The sequence below is a fragment of the Microtus pennsylvanicus genome, chromosome 11 (assembly GCF_037038515.1).
Source record: "Microtus pennsylvanicus isolate mMicPen1 chromosome 11, mMicPen1.hap1, whole genome shotgun sequence".
Taxonomy (NCBI): domain Eukaryota; kingdom Metazoa; phylum Chordata; class Mammalia; order Rodentia; family Cricetidae; genus Microtus; species Microtus pennsylvanicus.
The window spans coordinates 97034861-97055833 of record NC_134589.1 but is presented as its reverse complement, the minus strand read 5'-3'; the positions used below and the strand labels follow the sequence as shown (position 1 = coordinate 97055833).

Genomic DNA, 20973 nt, shown 5'->3' with positions numbered 1-20973 from the left:
GCCGAGCCCAACTTACAGAATCCCTTGCTTCTCCTGTTAGGTCTTCCCAACTCCTCTTAAAAAGTTCTTTTTGTGTTGTTGTATGTGCATATGTATGTGTGTGTGTGTGTACATTCTCATCCATGCCATGGAGACTGGGGTAGGGATGTCAGGTGAGCATTGCTTTGTTGCTTTCAGGCTGGGTTTCTCTCTGAATTTGGAGTTGGGCTGGCAATCAACAAGCCCCAGCAATCCTCTTGTCTCTGTCCTTCCCACCCAAAGCTGGGGTTACAAGTGCATGTGACCATGTCTGGCATTTTATGTGCATTCTGGGGATTTGAACTCAGATCCCCATGCTTGTGCAGCAAGGGTTCTGACTTCTAAGCCATCGCCCCAGTCCCTCACCTTCTCAGCTCTCCTAGCTTCTTGCCATTTGGTGATATACGGTGACAGCAGAGACTGAGGGGTTTTTCCTCCCCCTCTCCATAAGAGTCCCCTGCTTTAAACTGTCCAGTGATTTAAACTTTCAGTCCTGGGGGCTCCGAAATCCCAAGTGCCCCTCATGAGTCTGCAGACCGGTACACCATTGCCCTCCAACATACCCTTCTCTCCTTTTCCTTCAGCTTCTCTGGGAGGCACCAAAACTTTCACACTTCTATAGCATGATAGGCTGGCGTGTCTCCCATGTCTGAGGATCACTATCACTTCCTCAGAGACGGACTGAGACCTCCCCTATAGTTTCTCACCCTACTACCATCTCTCGGGATGTTCTAAGCACACTTTAATGATCTGGGCTTGACCATGAAGTCCGTTCACCTTTGGACGTTAGCATGACAGTTCTTTAAGGTTATCTCACAGCAGTGCCAAGGGTTTGACCCCTCAGCCATGAAGGCTGTCGATAGTTGCAGCCCCCAAGGCAGGCTATGTCTATCTCTTAGACTCTGCATCCTTCACTTCCATGTGCTGAACACACATGAGTATTTTCTCTGGGTGACTTGCTTGAGAAGGACCGGGAAGTCTAGGTTGTGTTTGGGCTGCTCATGCCTTCCTTCTCAACATGGACCCTGTGTCAGACCTGCTGGCTTTGCAAGTATTTCGTGAAGGAATGGGAGGTTTTGTGGTGATTAAAAAGATGGTAGGGTTTATAAGAATACTGATGATGGTAAGGAGAATGATAATGATGTTTCTGCTGCTGCTGGTAACAGTGGTGATGATGGTTGTTGGTGATGGTGGGGATGGTTGGTGATGGTGGGGGTGATGGAGGGGATGGTTGTTGTTGTTGTTGGGGATGGTTGTTGGTGATGGAGAAGTGATGATGGGGTGAGGCTGGGGATGGTTGATGATGGTGGTAGTGAGGTTGGGATGGTTGTTATTGGTGATGGTGGGGATGGTTTTGGTGATATGATAGTGGGGTGAGGGGGATGGTAGTGGTAATGGTTGTGGGATGAGAGCAATGGTAGAGATGGTGAAGGTGATGGTAGTGATGGCAGTAGTGGTGATGGAGATGGTGGGGTGGGGTAAGGGTAGTGCTGGTAGTGGTATTGGAGGTGGTGGGAATGGGAATGGGGTGAGGAAGGTGGGGGCTAGCTGTGAGATGAAGACTTTGGTGACAAAGAAAATAGACTCACAGAACCTAGCCTTACTACTTCTTCAAAGAATTTTTATACAAAAAGCCAAATCCGACGTTTTCCTTTGTAGCCAGCCCAGAAAAATTACTTGAAGGTGGATTTTGGAATCAAAATCGCTTCAGGAGAAGGAACTGCAGGAGAATCTGTCCCCTTAGACTACAGAATGTCACCCCTTCTCTGATTCCAGTGTGTCTGATGTCCGCCCTCCCTCCAGCACCGCCCCCTTGGCCCCTCCCTCAGTCCAGCCTGCTTGCACTGGGAGCCAGTCTCCCCGAGGTTTCAGGGCACTGGTCCTGAACCAGAGCCGTGGGGAGCGAAGGTAGCCCCGGGCTGCAGTGTGTGTGTGGGTCAAGGCAAAAGTGTGGGTGGGAAGAGCAAGGAGGACTGAGACCAACCGAGGCAGGGAGCGGTTGAGGGGGTTCATGGAGAGTGAGGCAAGGGAGTGGAGGCGGTGGTAGGGTTCTGGGTAGGAAAGTCTGAGCTAGAAGGAAGAAGGCGCTGGGACTGGGCACAGGGCACAGGGAGGAGCTGAGTGAGGAGGCAGCCACAGTGTTGGTCTGGGACCTGTGCTCCGGGGCGGGTCGGAAGGCACCAGGGAGGAGGTCTGAGAGGACAGGGAGCCCCGAGATCGTGGGTCCGAGCTGGAGCACGTGTGAGGGTGATAGCTCAGGTGAGGGTGGTGGAGCCAGAGTTTGAGCTGGGTTCCAGATCCACGCTGGAGAATCTGGGGTGCAGTGAACAGCAGCGGAGCGTGGGCAGGAACCGGCGCCTAGGGGCCCTACGCTGGGAGATGCGGGTGCGTCTGGGCGCTCTGGCGGGCGCGGCGGCACTGAGCGGGGCGCTCAGTTTTGTGCTGCTGGCTGCCGCCGTCGGAACGGACTTCTGGTACATCATCGACACCGAGAGGCTGGAGAGGAACAGCCACGGAGCGCAGGACCGGGGACCCGCCAACCGCAGCCAGCTGGAGCCTCTGAGCTCCCACTCGGGGCTCTGGCGGACTTGCCGGGGTAAGGGTCCTCCCCAAGTGTCCGTGTTCGCACTGCACCCGGGTACCATACCTTCAAGCCTGGGACCTGTTGCTTGGCGCACACTCCTCCCTTCGCCTCCAAACTCACAGTGCCAAGCATTTAGGGGTGCGGGGAGGGTGGACAGAGAGGCGGTTTTGCGAAAGTGCGCCCGGCGGTGCCCAGCTAGGCTCACAAATGCACAATGCCCCGTTTGCTTTTTTGGGTGGGAGACATCTAGGGAGGCTTGGGGGGTGGGGGAAGAATGCCAGTGTCCTGCCTGTGAACTCCTTTCATCCATCAGTCCAGAGCTCCTGCACGCCGCTGATGAACCCCTTCTGGCAGGAGAATGTGACCGTCAGCGACTCGAGCAGACAGCTTCTCAGTAAGTCTGGGGATAGTGGGTGGATGGAGGGAACAGCCCCTTTCCGTCTCTCAGTTTTGATGCTCTTCTTCATACATGAGTTCCTGAACTGCGGTGGTTCTGAATGGCCATGGGTGGCCTTTGACAAGAGCAGGGCCACACCAGGGATTGCGGCCACTCTTGGGCTACCTAGAATATGTGTAGAATTCATCCAACCTATCAATATTCCTGTGCGCCAAGCAACGTGGTGACTGAGATCTCAAGTTCAGTCAATGCGCTCTAGGATCTCATAGACTCGAGTCGTAAAAGGGTCCTCACTACAGGAGCAATTGCATTTGAGTGGCAATCAGCATGGAGTTCACACCCCATCCGTATCTGAGCATCTTTGGATGCTTAAGTCCCAATGAGAGGTCTTGTCTTGCAGACCAAGGGCCAGCTTGTCAGTAGCAAGGATGTGGGATGATTCAAGGCAGGTAATTTGGAGGTGGAGAACAGACTCTTGTCTGAAGGGCCATTGTGCGTGCCGTGCTGGCGCCTGGCTTCCCCAGCACCTCCTACAGGGCCTGATGTTCCTTAGAGAAGAGAGGCTCAGCACAAGAGAGGTAAAGGAGTGAGCGGCACTTGCGGAAGGAAGGAAGGAAACAAAGGGAGTAATTTCAGGTACTGAAACTTTGAGTTGCCCAGACACGGAGCCAAGAGCTTTTCTTTGCTGTCTTTAGTTGATTCTCACATCCACCCCTGAAGTTGGTTCTTCCAGCTCTCTTCACTTCCACCCCCATCCAGTACTGGGTACTAATCCAAGGCCATCCCCTTACTAGGCAAAGACTCTACCACCCAACTCTATCCTATTCCTCCTCCTTCTTTTTAGGTTTTTTTTTTTTTTTTTTTGATTTTCGAGACAGGGTTTCTCTGTAGCTTTTGGTTCCTGTCCTGGAACTAACTAGCTCTTCTAGACTAGGTTGGCCTTGAACTCACAGAGATATGCCTGCCTCTGCCTCCTGAGTGCTGGGATTAAAGGCGTGCGCCACCATCACCTGGCTTCCTTCTTTTTAGTTTTTATTTTGAACAGTCTCACTGTTCTCTAGCCTGACCTTAAACATATTCTGCAGCTCTGCCAGGCCTTGGACTTGCAATTCTCCTGCCCTCAATCTGAGTAGCTGGGATTATAGACTTGTAGCACTAGGCCTGGGTATCATCTCCATTTTTGGCTCTCACTTGGAAACTGAGTCCAGGAAAGGTCCCATAGAGAGGACCTGAGGAGGAAATGAGGGTGGAAACCCATAGACTTTGGATGTGTGTGGCCTTGGGCAGACTGCCTGAGGCTTAGGAAGGGACCCTAGCCTGCCTTTCTGTTGTGTTTCTTCCCAAGCCTTCCCTCCGCTCCCCAGGCTTCCTCCTGATGTAGGACTTTGCATGTGCTGTTTCCTCTTCCTGGTGCCTCTCTGCCCCCACCTACCAGCTTAGCTTGGTTAATTTCCTTCTCATTGTAAAGGTCATTTTGCTTTTTGGGGTGTAGAATCTGACTCTCTTATTAGTCTGTAAAGTCCACGAAGGCAGAGGATTATCTCTGTCTTGCCCACTGTTGAATTGTCAGTACTTAGCACAGAACATAGCAGATAGCAGATCACAAAGCAAACGTCTGTTGAACAAGTATGAGAGGGAATGAAAGCTACATTATGGGTCAAAATTATATGTTACATATTATATATATATATATACATATATATACATCCCCATACACACACGCACGCACACCCACACCCACACCCACCCACCCCCCCACCCCCCCCCCACACATATATTATGGATGAGTGGCTGGGCCTGTGAATGGATGGGTGTGAGTGAATGGGTGGATGGATTAGTGAGTGAAGGAATGAGTGAATGGTTGGATGAGTGGATGGATGAACAAATAGATGAATGGATCAGAACCATTTCTCCCAAGTCCAGTAGCATGCTGGGAAATATTTAACAAATAACTCTCTTGGGAAAACATTTAAAAGCCCTTGATCTATATTAGCCCATTTCTGTGGTGTCAATATTTCTACTGTGACCAGCTTTAACTTATCAGCCTAACGTTACCTGGTTCTTGTGAGCTGCTCCTCAGTCAGCCCAGCATACCTCTGTGCATATTCCAGCACCAGCGTCTTTCTGTGGTCGCCCCTGTGTGGGGGCGGAGGGTGGGGGTAATCTGTACTGTTGGGTTCTCTGGCTGCATTCGGAGGTACTTTGGCTGCTGAGTACTGCTTCAAGAATCATCTAGAATCCTGTGTTTGAAGAATGGGAGAGAACGGTCCATCTAACTCAGTTCTTCTCTGACCCTCTTGATCCCTTGAACTTCCACTTGTTTCCCAGTGACCAAAAGGAGTTGTCCCAAGCATGAAGGGTCCCGTCAGGATCCACAAAATATGGAAACAAAACCACAGGAAACACTGGGGGCTGAGACCAGAAGACCAAAGACTGCTGGGCTCCAATGTGAGTTCAGCGCCAGCCTGGGCAGCTTAACTCAATAATTTAGAACTCTGGACGCATAGCTCAGTGACTTGCCTGAGCAAAGTCTCTATCCCCAGCTAGGAGAAGAAAATACTAACAACCCTGATGAACCAAGACATAGCATGGGCAAAATGAACATCACTTAGGACCTCACCTTGCTTTTTAGTTGTGTTTGTGTAGGGCAACATGTTGCCTCAAAGAAGGCTTGGCAGACTCATGGCACATTCTCAGAAATCATTCACTTCCCCCACTACAGCTCCTTCTATACTTTCTTATCTTTAGACACATGGGTGACCGTTTGCCAAGGCTGCATGCAATCATTTAGCTGCCTTGTCCTGCTTATAGATGAATCCAACAGCTAGAGGTAGTTGATGGTTGGCTAGTGCACCTTTGACCCTGTTACAGCAGCAGCCCTGACTTTGAGAAACAGGCAGAAGCCTCACTCAGCAGTTTCCCTAGCAGTGCTCCTGGTGCTTGACCTCGATGTGAGCCTGACCACAGCTCCACTACCAGCTGTGCATGTGACCTTGGGCATTTCCTCCACCTGTCAGGGCCTCAGGTCCCTCGTGTTGAGGGCACCAGTCTTCTTTCTAATTTTTTTGGTTTAACCTCCTTCTTACACAGAGAGCTTTTAAAATTGTTTATTATTACTGTGTGTGATAGCTGTAGATCAGAGGACAGCTTCATGAATTGGTTCTCTTTTTCCACCTCTATGTGGATTCTGGGGTTGTACTCAGGTTTGCCTGGCAAGCACTTCACCTGCTGAACCACCTTGATGGCCTCTTTCTAATCTTACAGGGAGGACAGAATTTGAGAGTTGCCTTTAATAAGCCCAGGGTGGCGAGTGCTTGGTTCCATAGACAGTCAGGCATGGAACTGCTGTTGTTTCCCCTGTGTTATCCGGGAATGAGGACAAGCTGCCCCTTCGGACTGCACACTCATTGCAAACCACCCCAGAGAGAGCTTTTTCTCAGAATTGGTTTTCTCGTATAAATGAATTTTGTGCTTAGTCCAAGCTCTTATGATGTAAAGATGTCCCAGTCATCTGAAGATCTGCCGTATTGGCCAGAGAGTCAGGTTGACAACAGACTTGCTCTGAGTCGACCCCCTAAGCTGATCCTGGTGGGCACGGATGGGCAGAGTACTCAGGCCTGCCGAAGGACCACTTTAGAGTATTCTGACCCTAGCAGGCAGAGTGGTCAGGCGAACCTTTCACCACCGCCCCATGATTCCAGTGGCCATCTGGGGAGGAGCGAACATGAGCAGATGGCCCAGCTCCTTACCTCATCCAGCCAGGGACAGAGACAGCCATCTGTTCCAGGTCCGTTTCTGTTGTGTGACGGACACCCTGACAAAAAGCAGCTTAGGGGAGAAAGGGTTTGTTTGGCTCATACTTCCAGGTTAAAGTCCTTATTGTGAGGAGGTCAAGGCAGCAACTTAGAGCCTTGCGTCCACAGTCGAGAGCAAAGAGGGATGGATGGATTTTTGCTTGCTTGTTTGCTAGTACTCAGCCAGCTCAACGTGAGGGTCTAATAACTAAGGGGTCTAATAACTCACAAAGTTCACCTAAAACTATTGGAAAACACAGATACTTACATTACAATTCATAATAGTAGCAAAATTACACTTATGAAGTGGCAACAAAAATAATTTTATGGTTGGGGGTCACTGCAACATGAGGAAGTGTGTTAAAGGGTCACAGCATTAGGAAGGTTGAGAACCACTGTTTTATAGAGCCCAGTGCATGAAATAGTACCTTTCCCATTTAGGGTGGGTCTTCCCACCTCAACACCCCACCCCAGACATGTCCACAGGTTAATGAGGTTGAGATAGACTTTCTTCTTAGATGAAAACAAACCAGTTCAGCATCCAGGGGACATGTCCCTTAGTAGCCGAGTCTTGATACCAGGGCTTGAGTATTTACTTGGTTTCTAGATCTGCTCTGGGAATGTGCATCTGAAGGCAAGGAGGTTTTCACTTAGCTCTCTTCAAGAGCTACAGAGGACAACAGGGGACTAAGGGTGTCGCCAAGAATCTTTCAGTGGCAAATGACAAAAACACCAATTATGCCGATTTAAAGAGGAGGGGGAAGGCTGACCCATACATTTGCAGAGGTCCAGTGTGCTGGGATCTCTGGGGCTCCGTCTCCCTTTCTTTCTCTGGGAGCTTTGCTTTAGATGGTCATGTGTTTAGGCTGAATCCTGCAGCCCAGAAGGGAGGGGCTATCCCATTGGACCTATGTCTTTGTGTTGAGCCAATTGACTGAAGCTAAAAAGATGCTGTGTGTTGACTGACCAGGTTGAACCATGTAGCTATTTCCTTTCTTTTTTCTCTTTTCTCTCTCCTCTCCTCTCATCTTCTCTTCTCCTGCAAGTTTGAGGATTTGAGTTTTGTCCTTGTAACTGGTTTCATGTCCACAGCAGCCCACGAGGCAGTCAGTATTATCCATATTATCACAGCCAACTTTGTAGGTGAGGGGATATATGGCACAGAGAGGGTAGGTGAGTTACTTAAGTTTGCACAGTAGCTGGTGGATCTGGGACTCGAACACTAGTAGTTTACACTGATGGAATGATGCTGCGCTGAGTCACATTCCAGTGCAATGTGTGTACAAGACCAGAGGACCTGGGGGCTGGCTCAGTGGGTAAAGTGCTTGCCATGAAAGCATGAGGACCCAAGTTTGATACCCAGAACCTACAAAACCCAATCAAACAACAACCAAAACCAAAACAAAATTTATGACTCCCTTCAAACCCTTCACCAGGTGGGGTACCCTGGTCCTAGTAGGCATGTTTATCAATCACCCAATCCTAGGAGGCATGCCTGTCACCTGGTTCTCTGTCCAGTCAGCAGAGCTGAATCCATGAGTTCCAGGCCAACGAGAGACTCTCTCAAAAACTAAACGGAATGATTCTTTAGAAATAACATCTCAGGTTGACCTCTGGCCTCTACATGCACATCACGCAGGTACACTCAGACCTGAACATACAGGAACATGTAAACACACACAGGCACTTGCATGCACTGACATGCATGTGTGTGAGATCAGAGTTTCAGGCTCTTCTGCCTCAGACAAGAGACAGAGGAGGAAGAGCAAATGAAAACAGGGTTGGGCCAGTATGTTCTGAAAACATCCAGAGGGCCTGCAGTTCTAGAAAGTGCTTCTCGGAGGGCGTGCCTGGTCTGTCCAGGCCGGCCTTCAACTGTGTCTCTTCAGAGTAGGTGACCATGATCAGACACACTCAGGGGGTCAAATGCTTTTTCCAACAAAACAAGCCGGCAGCAGAGGCTAAGGGCCAGAGTCTGGCCTCTGAGAGGTGGTGAGGTTGGGGAGAAACTCACCCGGCTGGGTTTCCTGGCATTCTGGGTGCAGAGCCGCTGCAGCAGTGTGGGAAATTAAAACGAAGCAAGTGCGGGGGTGGAAACAGAGCAGAGGACATAAAACACTCAGTGTCGAGCGGCTCTGGGCACAGGAGGGAGATAATGAAGGATTTCCTCAGAGTGGTGCTGCGGGCAAGGTGGCGCGCAGAGAGGGAGCGAGGCCAGAGCCAGCAATCTGTCATGGCTTAGATACGGGGTCTCTTCTCACGGTCTCACACGCCAAAGTGTTGGTCTGTGGAGAGGTCACTGGATGGCGAAGGCAGAGAGGTCACCTGGTGTCGAGGGTAGAGAGCTCTCCGTATGGCGAGGGTAGAGAGGTCCCCGGATGGCGAGGGGAGTGAGGTTCCGGGATGGCGAGGTCACTGGATCATGGTGAGGGCAGAGAGGTCACCTGATGGTGAGGGTAGAGAGGTCCCCGGATGATGAAGGCAGAGAGGGCACCGGATGGCAAGGCACTAGGTATACCCATGGACTAATCTGTGGGTGAGTTTGAGCCAGATGAGCTTTAGTATGTGGAGTTGGTTGGAGGAAGTGGCTGAGGAGTGCATTGTATTGGCTTCTTCCTTCTCTTTCTGCTTCCTGGCTACCCAGAGATGAGCAGCTCCTCCCTGCTACGACATTTCTTCCCTGTCACCAGCCTGAAAGCCAAAGAGCGAGGTGACCATGAACTGAAACCTTGGAAACTCTAAGCCCAAACCATCCTTCCTTCTTTATAATCTTTTCCTCTCAGATGTTTTACCACAACAGTGGAAAGCTGACGAATGCAGGGCTCAGTCCTTGGGAGTGTAGTAGGTGGAAGCGGTGGGCTGCGTCCCCGGCACCAGGCCGCCCGCATGGCTAGCTTATGCCCCAAAATAATTACACGGAAACTGTATTCTTTTAAACACTGTCTGGCCCATTGGTTCCAGCCTCTTATTGGCTAGCTCTTACATATTGATCTAACCCATTTTTAATAATCTGTGTAACACCACGAGATGGTGTCTTACCAGGAAAGATCTTAACCTGCATCTGTCTGGTGTTGGAAAATCATGGCGACTCACTGACTCAGCTTCTTTTTTTTAGCATTTTGTTCTGTCTACTCCGCCTACCTAATTTTCTGTCCTATCAGAGGCCAAGCACTTTCTTTATTACTTAACCAATGAAACAACAGCTAGAAAGATGACCCTCCTCCATCATGGGAGAATGAAGGCTTGGGTGTGATGGCAGCCTTTTGGGTCCCCAGGGAAAGCCAATTCCATGTTCAGAACATTTAAAAAGTTGATTCTACTTCTAGAATCTGTGTTCTGTGTGATGTTTCTAGGAAGAGACATGTCGTGCTTGTTTGAAGCAGAAAATAAGAAGAGAGGAGAAAAGCCTCAGTGCGTAGGCGCAGGACGACTAGATATTTATGTGTACACATATAAAGTTGAGAAAATTATGCGGCCTATAAGAAAGCTCGATGTGCCCAGAACACAAAGCTGCACCGAGGAACGAACATGCAGTTACAGGATGTTGTGGGCAGCGTGACGCCGTCTGCTGTGCTTCCTCAGCGAGATTAGTCACTGTCCCCTTGTCAGACACCTGATGTCATCAGCTCGCGAGGTCGAAAGTTTATGCTCATGGTTTCGAGGGTCACACTGTACTCTCAGCTGGGTCCCTCACTTTGGGGCTGTGGTGTCACATTGGTGGGACACATGACTCGCTAAAAAAGCCAGAATGTATGAATGGGACAGAGGCCAGGGACCTGCAATGTCCTTGGAAGGCACACCTCAACCAGCTTCACACCTCACTCCAGGCCTCAGTTCCTACTGCTCCTATCACTGATCAATAGAGCTAAGGGGGTGGGGGTAAGAGGGGCAAGCTTTGGAGACACTTATCTCGATCATGACCGGTATAGTACTTAGTTCTATATAATACTACAACCATGTATACTGTAATGGCACTGCCATCTACTGAGCGCCTACTCTAGGCATATAGGATGCTTCTACTGTATATCCCTGAAGGGATGGTAGTGTGGTAAGTGATGCCGCTAGCCAAAAACATGCCTGGGAAGGGCACTTGCCTCACAAACCTTGTGACCTGAGTTTCATTCCTAGAACCCATGTGTTAGTCATTTCTGTTGCTGGGACAGGGGGTACCCATGACATAGACAACTGGGGACAGAAAAGGCTTGTTTGTTCCACCGTTCCAGAGGGATAGAGGGCATCATGCTGAGGAAGACATGGCAGCAGGCAGGAAGGCAATGGTGGCAGGAGCAGGAGGCCAGCTGGTCACCCTGCATCCACGCCGAGGAAGCAAAAGCCGAGTGGGAAATGGGTCAGGCTGTAAAACCTCCAAGCCCACCGGACCTCTGTGACAAACTGCTTCTAGCTGGGCTCTACATTCCAAAGGTTCCACAGCCTTCCCACACAAGCCAGGGACAAAGTTCAAACCCACTAGCCGACAGGGGACAGTTCATATTCAAAGCACACGGCCATGTACAGGTAAAGAGAACAGACTCCACAAAGTTGTCCTCTGACTCTTCCCACATGCCACGCGTGTCCCTACGTTAAAGAAATACATTTAAAAAGGTTTGCCCGTGTCCTCCGCTCCCCAGCTGGAGAGTGACTTTATTTGGGAAAAACAACGCTACAGATGTAGTTGAGGATCTCAAGGTGAGGTCCTCTTGGGTTCATGTGATGGACTGTGAAGCCTATGATGATACGCATGGATGAGTGTGTGTCCTCAGAAGAGGAGAATCAAAGAGAAGAGGCAGGCGTGGAGGTGGAGCCTGTAGCGAGGCTAAGGCGAGGGATGCCGGATGTTGCTTCCTGCAACTCCCTGCCCGCTGAGGCAGTGGTGAGGAAGGGCTGCCTCCTGTGGTGGGGCAGGAACCTGGAACACCTTGACTCCACAACTTAGCAAATAAATGCCTGGTGTTTTTTGTTTTGGCAGGTTCTTAGGTAGCCCAGGCTGGCCATGAATGAACTACTTAGTTGAGGATGACCTTGAATTTTGGATCCTTCTGCCCCTACCTCCCAACTGCTAGGATTATATGCACGTGCCACAATGGCCAGTTTAACGTTTTGCTTTTAGGATTATTATTTTTTGGCCTGGATCTGAAAAAGCCTGGGATAAAACCGGACTCTCTGAACATAGTGGACAATGAGGACTACTGAGAACTCAAGAACAATGGCAATGGGTTTCTGATCCTACTGCATGTACTGGCTTTGTGGGAGCCTAGGCAGTTTGGATGCTCAACTTACTAGACCTGGATGGAGGTGGGGGTTCCTTGGACTTCCCACAGGGCAGGGAACCCTGAGTGCTCTTTGAGCTGAGGAGGGGGGGACTTAACTGGGGGAGGGGGAGGGAAATGGGAGGCGGTGGCGGGGAAGAGACAGAAATCTTTAATAAATAAATAAATTAAAAAAATTTATGCGGATGGGTGTTTTGTCTATGGACCACCTGTGTGCAGCACCTGCGGGGGCACGAAGAGGTTGTTGGACCCGCTTAAAACTGGAGTTACAAATGCTTGTTAGCCCGTGTAACAGGGTGCTTGGGACTGAACCCGGCTAGAACGGTCAATGCTCCGAACTGCTGAGTCATCACTTCACTCGGGGTGGGAGGGAGGTAAAAGTTTTTGCTTTTTGAAAACCATGCCTGGTTTTATTTTGTTCCAGGGATGGAACACAGGGCTTCCGGAATGATAGGCAAGCCACACCCCCAGAACCTATGAAGCCACACCCCCAGAGCTGTCCCTTGAGCATTCCGCTATGCAGCTGGTGGACATTAGATCTGGAAGCTGCAGAAATGTAGGCAGTAACCAAAGAGTAGGTTTTGACGTGGGTCCCTAGTTGCTCATTTCCTCTGAGACACGTCTCCTGGCTCCACGACTGTCCCCTACTCCTGTTGCTGCTGAAGTCTCTCTTGCACTGGGTTGAAATCTGTAGGGCTGCAAACTGGAGGTTGGTATCTGGTGGAGTCTTTCTATCTTATTTATTTTATTTTATTGTTTGTTTTGAGTGTAGCCCTGGCTGTCCTGGAACTTACTTTGTAGACCAGGCTGGCCTTGAACTCACAGAGATCCACTAGGATTAAAGGCCTTCTACCTTGTTTTTAGAGACAGTGTTTCTCAATGACTCGAGCTCCCCAGTTCAGTTACGTTGACTGTCCAACAGCGGCAAGAATCCATTTTTCCACATCCCAGCGCTGGGGTTACAGATGTGTGCCGCTGCACCCCACTTTTTCTAAATGCTAAGGTTCCAGACTCAAGTCCTTGCATTTGTACAGCAGGCACCTAATAGATGGAACCATCTTCCCAACCCCTTGATGGTTGGTTTTATTTTTCTATTTACTGAGTCCTCAACACAGAGGCTTAGAGGATGGGATATTTGCTGGCTCTCCATTGAGCAGATGACAAAACTGATGTTTGCAAAGCCGTTCTCCAGCTTGCCGCGGCCCCTGGACTTGCGGATGATGGTGTAGACCCCTGTGTGTCAGCCTGTGCTAGCAGAGCCTGGGACAATGAGGGACACACACGCATCCCAGCTGTCTCAGTGCTGGCGTGTGCCTGTGGTCGGGGTGGGTGATTTAACGGCTTTCGATGATTGTGGGCCTCCTAGAAGCACTGTGACCTGGAAGCTAATTTCTGTGTGCAGTCTATCAGTTCATCCACAGGGGGTACTGTCTGGGAATTGTTTATCTTTGTCTCTGAACCATGGAGCTGGGCTCATAATTCAAGACATCCTGGCAGGCTAGTCAGGTGCAGACTGCACCAGTCTGAGGACCTGAGTTTGACTCTAGCGCTCACACAAAAGGGCAAAGGGCAAAAGCTGAAAGGGCGGATTCCAGCCAGTCCACTATTGTCAGTTCAGTCAATGCCCAGATCATGATCAGAGACTGCCTGTATGACAGGGTCTCAAAATCTTGTTGTGTGTTGTGTGTGAGCACGCACGCATGCACGTGTGTGTTTGTGTATGTGAGCGTGTGTGTGTATGTGCGCATGGTGTGTGGGTATGTGTACCTCAGCCTTCACAGGGGGGCCTGAGGACAACTTTGTAGAATTGGTGTTCTCCTCCCACCTTTATGTGAGATCCAAAATTCAGGCTGATGTGACTGAGCCGTCTCTCGTCCCTGGGTGATTTGTTATCAGTATTTTATTATTACAATCACAAAGGCTTTTGGTGTTTAGTTTCTTCTGGGGTGTGGGATGAGATTAGATCCACACCCCTACCCAGGATAAAATGAGTCACGTGCCTTGAATTTATGACGCACCTGTAATTTGGGGGTGAGGTCAGAAACAGAGATAGAATTTGGGGATATAAAGATTTTATAAAACGACCTTTCTCCACCTCCTCTGCCCTCTCACCCGCTCCCCCACTCGCAACTGTCCTCAGCCTAGAAGGAAACTAGATTTCCCAGGAGCCCTGGTGCGTATCTCATAGGCTCATTTTTTTCTTTTTTTTTCTTTTTTCTTTATTTATTTTTTTAAATTTATTTATTTATTAAAGATTTCTGTCTCTTCCCCACCACCGCCTCCCATTTCCCTCCCCCTCCCCCAATTAAGTCTCCCCCCAGCCCGAAAAGCAATCAGGGTTCCCTGTCCTGTGGGAAGTCCAGGGAACCCCCACCTCCATCCAGGTCTAGTAAGTTGAGCATCCAACCTGCCTAGGCTCCCACAAAGCCAGTGCGTGCAGTAGGATCAGAAACCCATTGCCATTGTTCTTGAGTTCTCAGTAGTCCTCATTTTTTTCGTTTGCAAGCTCATGTTAGTCCCTTGATGCTGCACGGAGAGAATAATAATGCACCACTGCCCTCTAGGGGTCATCGCGAGTAAGTGCAATGCTGCTCGCCGCACCGAACATGCATCCAGGAGTCTCCACTGTTTTTCTATCAATAGAAGTCACTATTGTGGGTACATGGTAAATGTACATAAACGATTGAATCCTGGATATTAATAACCCACTGTACCTGGTCCCCCCTTCTCTCTAGCTATGCATGGGACATTTGTGATCTTGTTGCCACTTAGCCTGATTGTGATGGTGTTTGGGGGAATGACCGGATTCCTGAGCTTCCTCCTCCGAGCCCACCTCCTCCTGCTGCTCACAGGGACCTTATTTCTCTTTGGAGGTAGGTTTTCCCCTGCCCGGGGTCCAGGCCCTACAGTCACATGGGTACCAAGGGCTATGCGCTCTTTAGGAGCAGGGTCTCAGCTCCTGGAATCCCCCACGGGATGTCAGAGGGAAGGGGCAGTGCTTTCCAGCCTTGAGGTCCCAAGATCTCTGGTTCCAAGGAAGGAGGAAGAGGAGAACACAGCCTTGGGAGCCACCCCCAGCATCTTGTTGAAGAGTGGTGTCTGTCACCTCTGTCTGGTCTCGCATTGATGGCCTTGGCTTCCGGCTTAGGGCTGTGGGTGGACAAGAGACCCAGACATCCACTGCTTTGCCGCCTTCTGCCGAATAGCGGTTCTGAAGTAGGAAATCAGACTGGACAGGCGCTGCAGGACACACCCCACATGATTACACTTCATGACAGCTTCTCAATGAGCAGAGCTCACAGCGACAGAATAAAATGATGAGCAGAAGCTTTGGGTGTGGACTGGGGACATACGGTTTCGGTGGCTCTCGGCTTCAAGTAGCAGGAGTGATAAGTTCATTTTGGCAATTAAAGTTGGCATCCATATATCACGCACCCTTATATCACATACCCATATATTGTGCACTTATATATCACATACCCGTATATCACACACCCATATATCACACACCCATATATCACACACTTATATATCACATACCCGTATATCACACACCCATATATCACACACCCATATATCACACACTTATATATCACACACCCATATATCACACACTTATATATCACACACCCATATATCACACACCCATATATCACACACTTATATATCACACACCCATATATCACACACTTATATATCACACACCCATATATCACACACTTATATATCACATACCCATATATCACACACTTATATATCACTCACCCATATATCACACACCCATATATTACACACTTATATATCACACACCCATATATCACACACTTATATATCACACACCCATATATCACACACTTATATATCACACACCCATATATCACACACTTATATATCACACACCCACATATCACACACTTATATATCACACACCCATATATCACACACTTATATATCACACACCCATATATTACACACTTATATATCACTCACCCATATATCACACACTTATATATCACACACCCATATATCACACACTTATATATCACTCACCCATATATCACACACTTATATATCACACACCCATATATCACACACTTATATATCACACACTTATATATCACTCACCCATATGTTGTGCACCCATGTCACGCACACATATACACTGCACTTACATGTGGCTGAGAAGGTAGATGTGTGTGTGTTTCACCATAAAGAGAGGCTGTGTGAATCAATGCGTGTGTTCTGTAGTTTCTTAAGTTTCTCTACCATATGCTGACATGTTACAGTCATATTCATCAGATTGTAGATACATATAAGGGTTACCTGTCAGGAGGTGACACACAGGTGTCCACACCTGTCATCCCAGCATTCAGGAGGCTGAGGCCAGAAGATCTCAAGATGAAATCCAGATAATACTATACAGTGTAACTCTTAAAAACATAAAACCATAACCTCCAAACCCAGATCCAAACCACACCCCCCCAAATCCCCAAGCCATACTTGAACCAAACCTAACTAAACCAGACTAAATCAATCAAATCAAAACCAGGCAGACACTGGCTAAGTCAGTAAGTAAGTTCTATTTACATGGATGGCCAGAGTCTTGGGAAAATCGGACCTAAGGCCCAGATAGTTGCTCTCTGGCTTCTTGCATTGAGAGGGGGGGGGGGAGAGACAGAGAGAGAGAGAGAGAGAGAGAGAGAGAGAGACAGAGACAGAGACAGAGACAGAGACAGAGACAGAGACAGGGGACATGGCCCAGTGCATAACAGCATTTGGAACAAACCCGGCATGTTTGTAGGATTACATGTAGCCCCAGTTTGGCTCTAGGTTCAGTGAGAGACCTTGTCTCAAGAGAATTAGGTGGGGAGTGACTGACAGATCCTCTTCCAGCTTCCGAATGTGTAAAGAGGTTTCCTTGGGAACCTTGGAGGAAGAAAATAAAGGAAGGAACAGATAGTATGAAGCATTTTCTACCCATGGTTATCCATGGTCTTGGCTATGGTGTAGCACTGAATCGATATCTTATGGAGACCTACTGTGTGCCAGGGGAAAGAAAGCAGACTTGGAGGTCACTCCGCAGGATTCACAGCCTGAAGAGAGACTCAAAGGGAAACTGAAGCTGTGACCCAGGTTGTGGGGACTGGGGAGTGGTGGAGTCCCAGGGGCATAGCGTGCTCAGGCTCACCCCAAAGCAGCTAGCAGAGCTGAGCGGGAGGGGCAGCGGGGCAGCTGCAGCAGGCAGGGACCCAGCTCAGCAAAGGCTCTGAAGACAGTGCTGTGGAGACCCCTGGCTGGGTTGGGAGAAAAGGAGTTGGTGAGGGAAGCAGAGGCAGGGAGGGAGGAAAAGATGAGGGAGTAAAGGGGTGTGTGTGTGTGTGTGTGCGTGTGTGTTGTGTGCAGAGAATGTGGCTGGGGTGGGAAAGGTGTAACCACATCTACCCCTCCTTTTCATGACCCAATGAGGTAGGATTGCACCAAAGCTCACCATGGGAATGAATGGCTTTCTGATCAGCGGGTGAGGGGTTACAGGCAGGAGCATGGGTGGTGACTCCCTACGGCTGTGTAGATGATGCCCCCCAGTCCTTCTCTCCTTCCTAGATACTCTTGCTCTTCCCCCAAGACCACAAGTAATTAGAGTAGAGTTGCCTGTGACAGTGGTGGCTGCATACTCAAGTGAGGCCCTGTGACCGCCACTACCCTCAAGTCCAGCCGTGCTGACCAGTGGGGAGTGGCCCAGGACGCCTGAAGATGGCCGCAGTCTGACTGGGAGGACAGTCCTGAACAACCGAGGGAGATGGGGAGGAGGAGGGAAGAAAGGAGAGGGAGGAGGAAGTGAGGGAGAAAAAGGAGGGAGATGAAGGTAGAGGGGAGGAAGGTGAGGGAGGAGGGAGAGGAAAAGGAAAAAAAGCTGTCGGGAGACAACAGCTCTTTTGTCAAAAGGGTAGAAGATGCGTGTGGCTTTTCTTTCTGGAACTGAATATAGGGAACATAGATTTAGGTCTCCACGAATTCCATGTTCCAAGTAGCAGTGAAGAAGCAATTCCAGGAACATTTTATAGCAACAGAATAAAGAAAGCTGTAAATCAAGACACTCTGCAAACACACTGATAGGAACACGGTAGGTGAGTTACAGTGAGGTGTGGGCCTTGGGTGTTCGCTGACAACACTCGAGGCCCTTTGGTTGGTCCAGCCCTCCACATCACTGAAGGTTCAATCAGCCAGCCCTTGTTGACATAGCTTCTTTCCAGGAGGCTGCCATTCACAAAGGTGACAGAAGGAAGCAGGGGAGGAGGGAGGAGGAAGAAGGGAGGAGGAGTTAGAAGAGGAGAGGAGGAAGCTGAGGGGTGGAGGAGGGGGGCTGAGAGGGAGGAGGGGAGTGAAGGGGAAGAGGTGGAGGGATAGAAGAGGAAAGGGTGGAGGAGGGACCCGGGTGGATTTGGAGAAGTAGGGAGGAGGGGCAGGTTAGAAGGCTCTAACTGTCTGTCCCGATCTGTCTGTCCCTGCAGCCACGGTGACCCTCGCTGGAATTAGCATCTACATAGCATACTCAGCTGCCGCCTTCCGGGAGGCAGCTTGCCTCCTGGAGGAGAGGGCCCTGCTGGACCAGGTGGACATCCGCTTTGGCTGGTCCCTGGCCCTCGGCTGGATTAGCTTTGTCTCTGAGCTGCTCACAGGGGTGGCCTTCCTGGCAGCTGCACGAGTGCTCAGCCTGAGACAGAGGCAGAACCAGGCTATCTGAGTTTGGCCAGCCCAGGAGGCCCGGAGTCTTTTGGGCTCATCTCCGTGAATGGCAGGCTTTTCTTCCTCAAACGCCCTTCACAGAGGCCAGAGGGGCTCTTCACAGAGGTCAGCGGGCCCGTGGTGCCCACGGTGGGTGAGCCCCACCTGACTGTTGTCTTTGTGCTATCTGGAATGCTCACTCTGCTGTGTTGTGTGCATGTATGTGTGTCTGGTGCATTGTAAGAGAAGAGGGGGTGTGGAACCCATATCACCAGAAATAAACGCCAATCCTAACCACCTGGGAGCTTTGTGGCTCGGCCCACTCTGCGCCTTTTCTGGCTCTGTTTTCTCCTCAACCCTGACCTTTGTTGGATCAGCTTCTCTTTGTGAGAAAATGGGTGGACCAGAGAGGTCAGTTAACGTCTGCAAAGGTGCACAGAGACGCTGGCATACTTTGCTCTCAAGAGCAACCCTGCTTCCTACACAGCTTCTCTAAGCAAGCTCAAGGATCTGTGGGGCCCCCCTGCCTCAGATGATGCCTTGGGGGTCATACAACCTGGACACAGACCAAGGGAGGGCACTGTGGGTAGCATCAGGGAGAAGTCAGACTCTGGCCTTCCAGTACCAAGGAGGAAAGGTTCTGGGAGTGGGTCATTCCGGTCAGTGTGTACGTGGAGGGGCTGGGGGAGGAGTGGAGTGGAGGAGGAAGTGAAGTGGGGGTGGTGAAAGGAGGGAGTGAGGAGGAAGTGGAGAGGTGGAGGAGGGGAGTGGGATGGGGGTGGAGGAGAGGAGTTTAGGAGGCAAATGGAGGGAGGGGAGGGAGTGAGGGAGGAAGCAGAGGAGTTGGGAAGAGTCCTGCCTAATCCTATGTAGAAAAGGCTTTCTGGTAAGCCTTTGAGTCTCTGGGCTGGGAGACTCATCCCCGAGCCCTTCCAGACTACTCAGGTGGGCAGTGTTGGTCCCCACACTTCTCCAGGGTTGTCAAGGGATTCTCACAGGAAGGGGCAGGAGGCAGTTGCAGTCAGGAAGAACGGCTCTCCAAACCACAGTCTACCCCATGGATGGTCACCTCTGTGTCTGCCCAGTGAAGGCCAGGCATCAGCCTTCCCCAGGCCTGCAGGGAGATGCTCTTGTGTGGGTGGAGCTTGACAGTGCTCAGGGAGGACTCTCTGGGTCCTCCCTGAGGTGGGAGGCAGGGAGTCGTGGGTTGAAGGAACTCAGGGGGTTCCAGGGTCCCCCCCCTTTTCATGGCCGTTGGTGAGGTTATTAGATGACACCATTCTCAGCATTATGAGATTATATCTTTGAGATGTCATCATCGTCACGTGACATTGCCACCCAAATGACATCATCATACTCACTGACATCACTGTTCCTGTGTGACATCAATATCCTAAGGACCGTCTTGGTTACTCTTTTATCGCTGTAATAAAACACCCTGACCACGGCGACTTCTAAAGAAAGTGTTAGACTTGGGGGTCTCACAGTCCCAGGTTGGCGTCCATGGCCACCACAGCAGGAAGCATGGCGGCAGGCAGGCATAGCTGAGTGCTTATGTCTTTATCCCAAAGTAGGAGGCATAGAGACTGACTGGAAATGGGACGGGCTTTTGAAAACTCAAAGCCCACATCCGGTGCTGCAGCTCCTCCCCCAAGGCCACGCCTCCTAATCCTTTCCAAAGCAGCCCCACCATCTGAGGACCAGTTATTCGAACATTAGAACTTATGGGGGACATTCTCATCCCAACCACCACAATGACACCACCAACGGCACGATGTCACTGTCTCTGACCATGACATCATCAGCTTTATCAGAGCCATGACAGCATCATCCTCTACATGATACCTTCATTTTTACATCATGTTCAACACATCATCTTCACAGCTGATTCCCAGTGAGGACTTACTACATAGTCTACACATCAGTCAGTCAGTCAACAAACACTTGACAGATTGAGGGGCAATGATTGTAGGACCAGCCTGGACTGCTGAGCTGACATGTCGAGGAGAGAGACATGGGAAACATGTAGTACTGTGGAGATCAATCAAGCAGGATATAGGTGGGGAAACGGAGGCATAGGCAGGCATTATCAACCACCCCAGAGGCACAAGGAGGCAAAGGGTTACAATGGAAATGAAACACAGAACTGGGGATTCCAAAATGTCAACAATTGCACCTTCTCTGTCCCTG

At 50.0% G+C, this 20973-nt stretch overlaps 1 protein-coding gene across 1 annotated transcript; it reads left to right on the top strand.

Moving 5' to 3' along the window:
- Positions 1 to 1959: 1959 nt before the first annotated feature.
- Tmem114 (transmembrane protein 114) lies at positions 1960 to 19127 on the top strand. Its single transcript, XM_075989717.1, has 4 exons — positions 1960 to 2614; positions 2916 to 2996; positions 14796 to 14933; positions 18570 to 19127. Exons 1-4 carry the CDS (start codon positions 2398 to 2400, stop codon positions 18800 to 18802), a joined length of 669 nt encoding a protein of 222 aa, XP_075845832.1. The 5' UTR covers positions 1960 to 2397; the 3' UTR covers positions 18803 to 19127.
- Positions 19128 to 20973: the final 1846 nt, after the last annotated feature.